Raw genomic sequence first — 13,568 nt, 5'->3', positions numbered from 1 at the left:
AAAAAAAAAAAAAAAAAAAAAATTCAAAAGATTATCCAGGCACAGCGGCATGTATCTGTAGTCCCAGGTACTGAGGTAGGGGGAAGACTGCTTGAGCCCAGGAGGTTGAGGCTGCAGTGAGCCATTACTGCACTAGTGCACTACAGCCTAGGTGACACAGCAAATCCCATCTCAAAAAAAAAAATTTAAAGAAAACCGTATTTTACATAAGAAATAAATTCTAGAAAACATAGTAATTAAAGATATTACACTGTGAATTCTTTTATAAAATGATCATTCTTCTTATGTTAATATATTATTTTTAGTAATCAGAAATGAAAATATTTGAGCTGTGATTAAAGAAATTATTGGTTATGAATCCATCACTATAGGCAATTTTTTTTTTCTTGATTATGACTAACATTTAAAAAACCTGAAATCTTCAAAACTTTTTATTGTCATAATTTCTTTAGTTTAATTTCTTTTACCTTATTTAGTTTTCCTCATGGAGTTAAAAATTTTGAAGTTTTTTCATGCTTATTATTGTTAGCATAATATATTTACTCCAATGAACTAAATATGAGACAAGGCAAAGCTTTAAAGATATAATTACTGAAATAGCAAAAATCGCAATGTTCATTGATACAGAAAATCCTAGATAAGTTGTGGTATATTTATACTATGGAATACTCTGCAGGATTTTAAAAGAATGAGAGTGGCATAGATAGTGTTTTATAGTATACGCGGTCCTTTCCCTTGCATTTTCTCATTGGAGATGTGGCAGTTAGTTTCATCAACATTTTGAAAACGAGTAACTTGAGGCTCAGAGAAGTTATTCAGTGAGACCTGGGCCATACAGCAGGAACCAGGTGGACTAAACTGAGGCCTCTTGATTAGTTCTGTGCCATTTCTGTGCTCATCGCATCAATGCATTCCTGATCCTTCCCAGGCACCTTCCAACTCGAACACCCTTAGGTAATACCAGCCATGAATTCCAAGAATTTAATTTCCTTTGACCTCCAACGTGGGTAGAACATCCTTTAAACTGAAAGTCCTCCTGAAGGCAGCTGCTAGGAACTTCACAAAGCCTTGCTTGCACTGCATATGCGTTTTACCTCCACAGCCTTTGAACTCCCTCTGAGATGACAGCTGACCTTTATTGAACATATTCTATGCTCAGCAGTTGATATGGTTTAACTGTGTCACTACCCAAATCTCATCTTGAATTGTAGCTCCCATAATTCCCATGCATTGTGGAAGAGACCTGATGGGAGATAACTGAATCATGGGGGTGATCTCTCCCAGACTGTTCTTGTGGTAGTGAGTAAATCTCATGAAATGTGATGATTTTATAAGGGGTTTCCCATTTTGCCTGGCTTTCATTCTCTCTTGTCTGCCACCATGTAAGATGTGCCTTTCACCTTCCACCATGATTGTGAGGCCTCCCCAGTCATGTGGAACTGTGAGTCCATTAAACCTCTTTTTCTTTATAAATTACCCAGTCTCAAGTATGTCTTTATCAGCAGCATGAAAATGGACTAATATAATGGTTTACAGGTCCCATTTCATGTAGTTCTTCTAATCATTCTTCTGAGCTAGCTACTATTATGATGCTCATTTTATACATGTGGTAACCAAGGTGCTGAGAAGATAAGCAAGTTGGTGAAGCAGAATCACACTATGACTCAGGCAGCTGAAGACCGAAGCCAATGCTTTGCTTTGTGTATGTTCTCATTTGTGTGCACACACTTTCCACCCTGTGGCTTAGATTTGAGAAACTCAGTAAATACTGGAGTGATTGCTATGTGCAAAGAACAAGGTCAGGAGCTGGGATTACTATGGTGATCAAAGTTAGATACACTTACATTTTAGTAGAGAAAACTGGCTTAAAATGACTGATCACACAAGATTTCACATAGTTCAGGGAAATGCTATGAAGGAGAAGCCTACTGAGCCAATAAGAAGAATCTGATCTAACCTGGAGAGAAGGAAAAACACGAAGAACAATCAGGAGCTGGCCAGGCCAGGGGCAGGCAAGAGAATGCCCAGGAAGAGAGAATAGAAAGGAAGAGGTCCTGCAGTGAGGAACCCTTGTGTACTTGCATTATGACACTTATTTGGTTAGGGACCATTTTCTTTCTCATCTTTATAACCCTAGAGCAGGTCACCTGTTTTGGTAAATAAAATTTTGTTGGAGCACTGCCATGGTTTTCTATTTACAGATTTTCTATGGCTGCTTTTACTCTGTAACAACATAGTAACAGAGACTATTTGGCCCACAAAACTAAAAATATTTACTATCTGGTCCTCTATAGAAAACATTTGCCAACCTCTGCCCTATAGCAAGAAGCATAGTACTTCATATACAGTAGGCATTCAATAATTTTAAAAAATTGTTTGTTTCTACTCCTATAAAATGTTGAGGCAATTATAATAAACATAGAGATTAAAAACAACCAGTCACAAAAGGCCACATATTATATGATCTATGTACATGAACTATTCAGAACAGGTACACATGTAGAAACAGAAAGTAGACTAGTGGTTTCCTAGGGCTGGGAGAAGTGGGGAAGGAAGAAGAGGGAAAAATGAGTGACAGCTAATGGGTAACTGCTTTTATTTGGGACTGATGAAAGTGCTTTAAAATTGATTAGAGTAATATACACACAGCTTTATAAATATGCTAAACTCACTGAATTACATGCTTTAGATAGGTAAGTTATATGGCATGTGGATTATATCCCCAAAAAAGCTGCTATTGAAAAAAAAAACAAAAAGATAAGAGCCAAATAACTAAAGTATGCTTTTGCCTTGGTGATGGGGATTTAGGTTTAGCAGAGAGAAAAAGAATTTTCTCTATTACAAGGTCCAGTTACCCACTTTCCTGCTCCCAAATCATCACAACAGAGTAAACAAGTTGAATTTGACCTTCCTAGATGCTAAGATGAGAAATGTTACACAATCCATTGCCTGTGATAAGAAGCATTGAAGAATTAATACTAAAAGACAGATTTCCTTTTAGTCCTGAGCGCTAGAGAAATTGCTATGTGGATATTCTGCACAGGATTCATTGACAAAATGAGAGCCAGTATTCTTAAAGGCAGTTTTACAGAAATTAGAGTCATGTGTCAACAATGACAGTTTCTTATGCTGACTTTTAATAAAAGCCAACGGCTCAGAGGTACTTTTAATTATCTAGGCCACTGCTGAACAACAGAACTTTCTGAGAGGATAAAAATGTTCTGCATTGTACAGGGTCCAATAAGGTAGCCACTAGCCTCATGTGGTTACCGACCACTTAAAATGTGGCCTGTGCAACTGACCATAATGAAAATTAAGGAGTAATTTAATTTTATTCCATTTCAGTTAATTTAAATATTCTGTAATGTAAATAGCCATCTGTAGCTAGTGACTGCTGTATTACACAGAGAAGATCTAGAAAGTATGCAAAGCATACTAGAACATTATCCACTGAGCCCTAAAAGTAACTGAACAACTTTTGTTGCCCTAAAAAACTGACAATGCTTGACAACACAATTTAAAAACTCAGTACAAAGCACATCTATTTTGTTCTCAGAGTAATCTAAGCTAATCTGATGGCGATGTCAAGTGGACTTTAAATTATGTGTTCTCTTTTATGTATGTAGTAGGTTTGTTATCAGTAAATCTTTTTCTTTCTTTTTTTCGCTTCTGTGATTGAATATTAAAGACATAGCTCATGTTTCTATTAGCTGAGATGTTCACCTAAAAATATTATCATCTTCAAAAATAACCTCTCCATTCTCACAAGAGCACCAACACAGCACAGAAATGTCGAAAGGCATACACTGGGTTATATTTTGCTTTAGTGCATCAGCGCTGGAAGAGGGAAGAGTGGTGAATGGACTGAATCACAGAAACCTAATACTTCAGCTGGCAGTTCACAGTTGAGGATGGGTGTGGAAGACATGCATCCAGTCTGTGCACTAATGAAGCACCAATAAACAAGGGAATAGAATGCAGATGTGACAGCTGGGTGTCTTTCAGGAGAAGCTGCAAGGGAGACTGTGACTCTAAAGTGGTGTTAAACTGCAGGATGGCTCAATGATCAGTGCCTCATCTAGTCTAATTTGGAAGGAGGCAATTAGAAACAGGCAACATATATACAAAAATCCCTTGTGGAATTTTATCTGGAAATTCTGAGGCTTTATGTAAGAGGAAACAAAAATTAGTATTATAAAAGTGACTACAGTGAGAAGAATGGGTACCTTATAAACATGTAATTGATTCAAATTTATTAATATGTCTTTTGGCAAAGTGAACAATTAACATCTAGAAAATTCTCCACTGAACAGCCAGACAAAATATGTTATAAATAAATGTGAATTCAAGGAGAAAGCAGCAAACTCATTTCCTGTAATGTCGGCTCATAGCTGGGCATACACCAAGTTAGCTGCTTATGACTAGATTACATTAAATCTGATTTAAAATATCTTTGACATAGTGCATCCTTACTCTCCACATCATTGAGCCACTACAAGTAAGAAAATAATATTAACTAGTTTAACTGGATTACGTGGAAATGTCAATCAATCTATGAGTCAAATTTGACCAAAAAACTCCCCAGGGGATATTTACCAAACAGGCAGTTTCCCTAACAAGGATATTTATAGCTTGAAGGACTTCAATTCCTTCTCCTGAAACAAGATTTTGTTATCATTTTAGTGAGTGAGAAGTGGGACTGAACACAGCATTGGGATTTTAAAATACACATTTGTCGAAACTCCAAGACCAATTTGAGCTAAAATGTTATTTCCATTTCTTTATAGTGCCTTTTCCAGAGCTCCTACTTATCTCATTGTTTTACTCCAGTCCCATCCTGAACTTCTCAAAGGAGAAGTTCTCCTTCAGTTCTGTCATTTTATCTTGACTCTCACAGTCACTGTCACATTGTAAGTACTTTACAAAGAACTGAGAAATTAGATTATCGAGATCAAAAACAGAACTTATCTTCCATTTAACTGTCTTCCCTCTAACAGGGAAAAGGAAGTCACCAATTTGAGAGGCAGGAGGGCACAGCGCTCCAGGACACGGGCTTTGGAGTCTGAGCACAGGCTGTGCCACACAACATGTGCGTGATGATGGACAAGCCTCAACCCCAGCCCCTGCATCTGTAAAATGGGCATAATGATAAGGTCACCTCAAAGGACATTGTGAACATATGAAAAGATGCATATGAAACCCGCAGCGTGGTCATTGGAACCAGCAAAGTGTTCAATAAATGTTAGTTGTATCAGTGCTATGGTTAAACATTTAAAAAGCTGACGCCGGGTGCAGTGGCTCACACCTGTAATCCCACCACTTCACGAGGCCGAGGCGGGTGGCTCACCTGAGGTCAGGAGTTTGAGACTAGCCTGGCCAACATGGTGAAACCCCATCTCTACTAAAAATACAAAAATTAGCCAGGTGTGGTAGTGTACGCCTGGAATCCCAGCGACTGGGAGGCTGAGGCAGGAGAATTGCTTGAACCTGGGAGGCAGAGGTTGCAGAGCTGAGATTGTGCCACTGCATTCCAGCCTGGGCCACAAAGCAAGACTCCATCTCAAAAATAAATAAATAATTATAAATAAGTAAAAAGTTGATATACATTTATTCCATTTTGTTTCACTGTCACTAAAATAAATGATACTCTCACTTTCTTGAGTTAGATACCTTTTGGTAACTCTCTTATAGAAAAGAAATATATGAAATGTGTTCAAAATCAGCATACAGAATTGTGATGCCCACATGTGGTTTTGGTGAGCACACGGTATGCAAAGGACATTGTTTCACGTTCACTTTTATGCAGCATGGCTAAGGAAAGAAACCCAGATTTTAAAAGCGTATTGTGGGACAGACTCCAAATGGCACCATTTGTAACATTCCAACTCTCCTAATTGCCATGAAGAACATTTACTCAAATATTCAAGTATTCATTTATACATTGAAGTATTCATTGAATCCATATTTAGGAACAGTTCCTAGTGCTTGTAATATATAGTGAATACAATGGAGGATCTTTCCTGACCTCAGGGTGCCTAAGTTCCAACATGAAGCCAAATTCACCTAAAATAAGACATCTCCTTTTTATATTAATAGCATAGAACATTTTTATAACATAGTGCATCATTCATATTAGACTTTTATATTGCTAGTAAATACCCTCATATATTTTTCTTTATGACTTTCATCTCTCTTGCCCAACCCTACCCTTCTACAACAGAAAGTGAGCATAATATTCCTCTTAGGTATGAGGCAAAAGCTTATAGTTACCACTAAGCTCAACACAAAATTACTATAACGCAGCAGCTGATTTTTGCAACCGAGCGGAGTGGCAATAATCAGATTTATTTCCATATCTTGATAACTAGTAATTTTTTTTTTTTTTTTTTTTTTTGCTACTGCAGACAAAAACACTCTCCACAAATACTGGTCAGCAGTTTCTTCCTGATAGGAGTTTGAATACCCATGGAGCCCTAAAACAAATAATTTTCTCTTGGAAATTAGTTTTGTTTAGATATGACTCTCTCCCTCTCTTTCTTGCAGCTACATACAAACAACACGAGATTTATAAAATAAGAGGAGAATTTTCAAGGTAACGAAAGTGCCAATTATGAGAGGAGCACAAACAGTTTTGAAAATGCTGAGATAACCCAGGAAGAGAGACTGATTTATTGGATTATCTTTGGCTAATGAAAGGCAGACTGAAAGGCTTTAAAATGCTGCCTACACGTGTCCTGTTGACTCAGGTCCTCTTTACCTGGCTGCAATGAGGTCCAGGAGATGCTGCCACCGGTCGTTGACCTTTCCCAGTTTGTATTCAATCTCAGATGCTTTGCTTTCATGGCTGGCTTTAGCAAGTCGTTCTCCCATTTGTTGGAGCTGTATTTTGTTCTCTTGAGCAACAGCAATTTCCTCTTGATAATCCTGTGTAATAAATAGCAATCACAGAGGTCAGAAAGCATATTCTTAATGCATCCAGTCCGGCTCTACTAGAAACATGATAATTACTGTTTTCTACTGCTTGGAAATAGTTTGAGCATAGGAATACCATGTGTACATCAGCCCATGTGCACAAGTATTAGTAGTGCCTATTATTTTCGGTATGTATGCAGAGTTGGGATTAAATTTTTATATAGACGTTATCGAAATAAATAGGATGCTGCTTCCTATTTACCTGAAATATATATTAAAAAACAATAAAAGATAGATATAAAAGATAAAGCTTAAAGGATTTTAGTATTGGGAAATTATACCTTATTTCTCTCAACACTAACTTGATGTTATACTTAGAATAAATTCTCATACAAATAGTTGCCGAGAGACTTATGAAATGCACACACACACATACATATGCAATTGATATACATGTATATATGTAAATGTGAATGTGTGTTTCTATTACATTATTTGTGCGGAATATTTTAAAAGAGTTCCTTCATTTTAAAGAGCTATCCTCTATACAATGTCAGTATTTTGCAGTAAATAAATCAATGATAAATTAACTTTCAGTAATAATAACTATTAATTATAGAGAATCGATGGGCTTCAAACCTTCTTGATTTACTCACTTTCTCTGCTAGCTTCTCTTAAACTGTTTGAGTTGAAGAGGACAGACTCCATATGGTCTACTTGCAAGAGATAAGCATGAAATAGTGTGATTTAAGTGACATGAAAGGACAGTCCCCTCCCCTGCACCGCCACTGCTATCCCCAGTGACCCTCTTACTCTCTTGCCATAGTGATAGGATCCAGTCTTTAGGATCAACTTTTTTATTTTTGGCTTAAGCTCCTGTTATGTAATAAAAAGTTTCTCAGCAAAATAATATATGAAGATGGGTATTATATGAGTGTGAACATTTTAATCTTCTCTTGCTCTAAAGTTAGTGTAGTAACAGAGCTATCCTCCCAAGTCATTTACCTAAGCCAAAGGGCCCCAAAGGAATGGTAGGGACCAACAAAATTTTATTCCATTCCAGGGCTGACTGCTGTCGTCATGCCTGCAACCCCGCCCACCCTCCTTTTTATGTTATTTCAACACAATGGGATTCAAAGACCAATACGTTGATTTGCATTTATTAATATTATAATATTTCAGCAAACATTTGAGATGATTTTATTGAGAAGGGTTTCTTTCAAGGAATTACTTTAAGACTTAAAAAGTATTTATAGTAAAATAATCCTCTTGAATTGTCTTTAAAATCAAACTATTTTTGAGTGTTAATACCAACAGACACTAATATCTTGGTTTCAATTTTTTTATGAATTGTCTTTTTCTTTTTTTTTCTTTTTCCTTCACCTTATTAGTACTTTCCAGTGGACAAATGCCTTTTTCTATGTTGCCAAAATTACCAAACCTTGATGTTATTTTCCTTTACAAAAGAGACACCACAAAGAGGAAAACTCATAAGTCCTTTAAAAAAAAACCCATGAGTTATTAATATACAAGGTAGATAGTTAACATTTTAAATAATATTCCTAACATTGTGCCAAATAATGTAATACAATCTATATGAAAAGCTGAAATTTTTCTAAATTTTAAGTTATGGTTATAGATTGTTAAAGAGATGGTTTTTTCCCCACACTCTCACACTTCCCATACTTTAGGATGTATATTTATACATCCTAAATTTAGTAAAAAAAAGCAATGAGAATAGAGACAAATTTAATCAAAATTTATTCTATAGCAAATTTTACTCTACTACCTATAGTGCATTAATCATTCACTGATAGCATTCTCTGACACCCAGCAACTTAGCAAAGGGCAACCGTGAGCAGATGCTAAAATGAAATCTGTATCATCTCAGCCAAGAATTTTTAAGGTTTACAATACCAAGTAAACAAATGCTTATTCATTTGGATTGATCCAATGGATAAATCCTCTTGGACTGTGTGCATATGGATAGAAATAATTTTTCTTAACAATCATTTGTATTTCTTTTCAGAATAAATGAAGCTACAATTTGTTGATGTAGTAAATACTGGTTGAGCGCTTATGAGAAGTTAGGTACTGCTTCAGGTCCAGGGGATAAAGCAATGAACAAAATAGACAAAGCCCATGCTCCTGTAAAGCTGACAGATCAGTGGGGTCTCCACTTGGACAATGAATAAGTAAATACAAAAAAAACATTGTACATCAGATGGTGATATGTACTAATGACAAGCACAAACTAAAATAACATTAAAATCACTGATTGTTCACAAACACTGTGGAACACTGATTGTTCACAAACACTCTGTCACCCAGGCTGGAGCGCAGTGGCACAATCTCGGCTCACTGCAACCTCTGCCTCCTGGGTTCAAGTGATTCTCTCGCCTTAGCCCCCTGAGTAGCCAGGACTACAGGCATGTGCCATCATGCCCGGCTAATATTTTGTAGTTTTAGTAGAGATGGGGTTCACTGTGTTGGTCAGGCTGGTCTTGAACTCCTGACCTGTGGTAATCTGCCTGTCCTGCCTCTCAAAGTGCTGGGATTACAGGCATGAGCCACCGCACCCAGCTGAAATCATCAAAAATTTTAAAATGCTAGTAAATTTGATCAGCTTTATACAGACATCAGAAATGTTTTGGATCCAAATGATGATAAGGTCACCTCAAAGGACATTGTGAACATATGAAAAGATGCATATGAAACCTGCAGCGTGGTCATTGGAACCAGCAAAGTGTTCAATAAATGTTAGTTGTATCAGTGCTATGGTTAAACATTTAAAAAGCTGACGCCGGGTGCAGTGGCTCACACCTGTAATCCCACCACTTCACGAGGCCGAGGCGGGTGGCTCACCTGAGGTCAGGAGTTTGAGACTAGCCTGGCCAACATGGTGAAACCCCATCTCTACTAAAAATACAAAAATTAGCCAGGTGTGGTAGTGTGCCTGAAATCCCAGCGACTGGGAGGCTGAGGCAAGAGAATTGCTTGAACCTGGGAGGCAGAGGTTGCAGAGCTAAGAGCCCCAAATACTGAACTGAATAGTAGATGCTCTATTTCATCACAAATTGCAAGTATCCTATATATTTTACATGTAAAGCAAGTCTTTTCATGCAAGTTTATTTTATGCTGGATACTTTTTTTTTGAGACAGAGTCCCACTCTGTCGCCAGGCTGGAGTGCAGTGGCGCAATCTCTGCTCACTGCAATCTCCACCTCCCAGGTTCAAGTGATTCCCCTGCATCAGCCTCTAGAGTAGCTGGGACTACAGGCGAGCACCACCGCGCCCAGCTAATGTTTTGTATTTTAGTAGAGACAGGGTTTCACCATGTTGGCCAGGATGGTCTCGAATCCTGACTTCATGGTCCACCCTCCTCAGCCTCCCAAAGTGCTGGGATTATAGGCGTGAGCCACCGCACCTGGCTGCAAATTTATTTTATATTAAAAAGATAAAATATTTAAAATATACTGCTCCTTTGACAGGAAGGTAATTGTGAGTAAAGTCACCCTCTGTACCTGTGAGAAGTATACATAAGCCTTACGAAGAATGAAAACCTAAGTAGCCATGCACTCCATACCTTCTTGAGCTTCTCTATCATTTCTTCAATGAGAATGTCTCCATTCTGAGAAACCTTGCTTTCCATTTGAGTCAACCACTCACAGAGTTCCTTGTTCTTTTCACTGAAGACTGCCCATTCGTTCAATCTTTCACCTATTTGCTGCCGCCTTAAGGAGAGCTGAAAAGTTTAAAACAGGAGAATAGGCAAAATGATTATCGGAGAGCAGCCTACACCCCAAGGAAAATAGCAAATAAACTAGGACTAAAATGAATGATTGTCATACATCTTTTTAGTCCACTGTTTCCTGAAGTCCAGGACTTCCTATTATACAAGTGGGAGACATTGAATCCTCTAGTTGTTTCCTGAAGGTTCACATACACATTAGCTTATTAAAGGTTCTGGATAATGTAACTTCACACAGTTGGTTCAGGATAGATAGGATACACGACCGGTGAATGTAAGAAAGAAAGAAGAAATGGAAAAGAGTTGGGAAAGAAGAAAGGAAAGAAGGGAAGTAAAAGGAAAGACAGATGGTAAAGAAGGGAGGAAAACAAAGGAAAGAAAGAAAAAAGAATAGAAAGATGAAAGAAAAGAGTAAACATAGGGAAGGAAGAAGGAAAGGAAGAAAAGAAGGGACGGAAGAATGAGCCTCGGGTATCTGGAGAGTGAGGGAGAGGGCAGCATTGAAGCGAAGCGGCCTGAAGTGGGGGCAGGTGTCCTGAGGCTCAGCTCCATACTGACACGTGAACTCCAGGCAAGTTTCTCTACTTCTCTGCAGTTTTCATTATTTATTTTTGTTTCTTTTCCTTCTTTTTTTTTTCTTTGCATGATAGCTTTAAGATATATTTCACATATCATACAAAATCACCTGTTTAAAAATGTACAATTTAGTGCTTTTTAGTATATTCACAGCATTTGTGCAATCATCATCATAATCAATATCAATCAAGGATATTTTCATCATTCCAAAAAAAAAAGCCAGGTGTGGTGGCTCACGCCTGTAATCCTAACACTTTGGGAGGCCAAGGCGGGCGGATCCCTAGAGGTCAGGAGTTCGAAACTTGCATGGCCAACATGGTGAATCCCTGTCTCTATTAAAAATACAAAAATTAGCCAGGCACGGTGGTGCACACCTGTAATCACAGCTACTTGGGTAGCTGAGGCAGGAGAGCTGCTTGAACCCAGGAGGCAGAGGTTGCAGTAAGCCGAGATTGTGCCACTATGTTCCACCCTGGGTGACAGAGCAAGACTCCGCCTCAAACAACCAACACTACCACCACAACGAAAACCTTGTAGCCATCAACAGCTATTCCACTGCTCCTCCTCACTTACCTCACAGTTCTAATCTCCCTTCTGTCCCTATGGATTTGCCTGTTCTGGACATTTCATATACATGGAATCATACAATATGCAGTCTTCTATGACTTCTTTCACTTAGCATATTTTAAAGATTTATCTGTATTGTAGCATGTACCAATACTTCATTCCTTTTATTGCTGACTATATTCCATTGTATGAATATACCACATTGTATTTATCAACTCATCTTATTTGGGTTGTTTCCATTTTTTGCCTATTCTGAATAATGCTGTTATAAACATTTTGTGCAAAAGTGTTTGTATGAATACATGTTTTCATTTCTCTTAGGTATTTATCTAGGAGTAGAATCTCTCGGTCATAAGGAAACACTATAGATTGTTTTCCAAAGTGGCTGCCCATTTCATATTCCCACCAGCAGTAGGATTCCAGTTTCTCTACATCTTCACCGACACTTTTGACTACAGTTATCCTAATGGATGAGAAGTGGTATCTGATGATGGTTTTGATTTGCATTTCCCTGAAGGTTAACAATACTGAGACTCTTCACCTTTCTTAGCCATTTGCAAATCTCCTTTGGAGAATTATCTACTCAAATCCTTTGTCTGTTTTTTTAATTAGATTGCCTTTTTATTACTGAGTTCTGAGAGTTTCTTATACATTACATATACAACGGGCTTGTTTTCCTATCTCTAGGTCTAGAATTATCCTTTCCAGAATTCTAAAATTTTCTGATTTCAAAATATAATACTCTTGTGTTCACAGTGCTGGTTGAAATACTAAGGAATGTTTCTAGTTGAGCTAAACTACATGTTGGTAAAACATAATATGATTTGGTAAGAAGGTTTGAAGATGTTCTTCCACAGTTTTGTCATAATGCTAGCTATTCCGCTATTCATTCCACAGCACTAAACATGTCCCTATCGATTTTATTTTACCCCCAATCTTTTATTACAAAACATTTCTGACACAGAAAAGCTGAAAGAATTGTTTGGTAAGCACTCATTATATACTACCTGGGCTCAAACAGTTAACATTTTGCTATGCTTTGTTTTAAGACATTTTCCTTCCTTAATACGTTTACTTTTTACGTATTTCAAACAAATTTCCTTTTTAAAATGAAAATGAAAATATTTCTAAGGTATTACACACTTTCTAGTTATTAATTCTGCCTTGGATTGGCTCTGTTAATGATTAGACAGATAACACAAACCTAAATATCTATGATTCTACATCCTTGTAAACTAGTCCAGGAGCCCAGGATACGTATCCCAAGGCCAGCCTTAGGCGTAGTGAGTTGCCTACAGAGTGAGCCCCAAAACCTACCATAAATTTTGAAAGGCAACCACAAGAGATTTATTCTTTTGATTCAATTCTGATCTTTTAAAATAAAAGTTTTTCTGAGTTCAGTGACACTGGTGAACATACTAAGTATTTCCCCATTAGTATAATTTAGCTTCTCATTGAGGTTTTTGGAGGTAGAATAATACAGAACAGTCAAACGGCAGTGAACTCACTTGGGATAGGTCCTACTAGAAATGGAAAAAGCTAAGGAAACACAGATTTAACAGTTTTGGAGACAAATTTTGTCACTTTACACCGTACCCCAAACAGCACCGAAGAACACAATCCTTCCAGCACCCCTTACCCCTCTAGTTCTGAGGGCCGCGTGCACTCTTATCTTCTGCTGGATCTCTCAGATTGAGAACTCTTTGGTGAATACAGCCTTTTCCCTTTCATTCACACAGAGCAGCAAGAGTCAGGAGTCTGG

The 13,568-nt window shown here is 37.7% G+C and overlaps 1 protein-coding gene across 1 annotated transcript in view; it reads right to left on the bottom strand.

The window, feature by feature from the left end:
- The window catches only part of SYNE1 (spectrin repeat containing, nuclear envelope 1), a 543,966-nt gene that overhangs the window by 47,919 nt on the left and 482,479 nt on the right, over positions 1 to 13,568 (bottom strand). Inside the window, 2 exon segments of the mRNA XM_011943785.1 lie at positions 6,758 to 6,924; positions 10,499 to 10,657. Of these exon segments, the coding sequence (XP_011799175.1) occupies positions 6,758 to 6,924; positions 10,499 to 10,657 (326 nt within the window).

Source organism: Colobus angolensis, unplaced genomic scaffold, assembly GCF_000951035.1.
Source record: "Colobus angolensis palliatus isolate OR3802 unplaced genomic scaffold, Cang.pa_1.0 Scaffold221, whole genome shotgun sequence".
NCBI classification, from domain to species: domain Eukaryota; kingdom Metazoa; phylum Chordata; class Mammalia; order Primates; family Cercopithecidae; genus Colobus; species Colobus angolensis.
The sequence above is the reverse complement of the archived record's forward strand: the minus strand, read 5'-3'. Positions and strand labels throughout refer to the sequence as shown.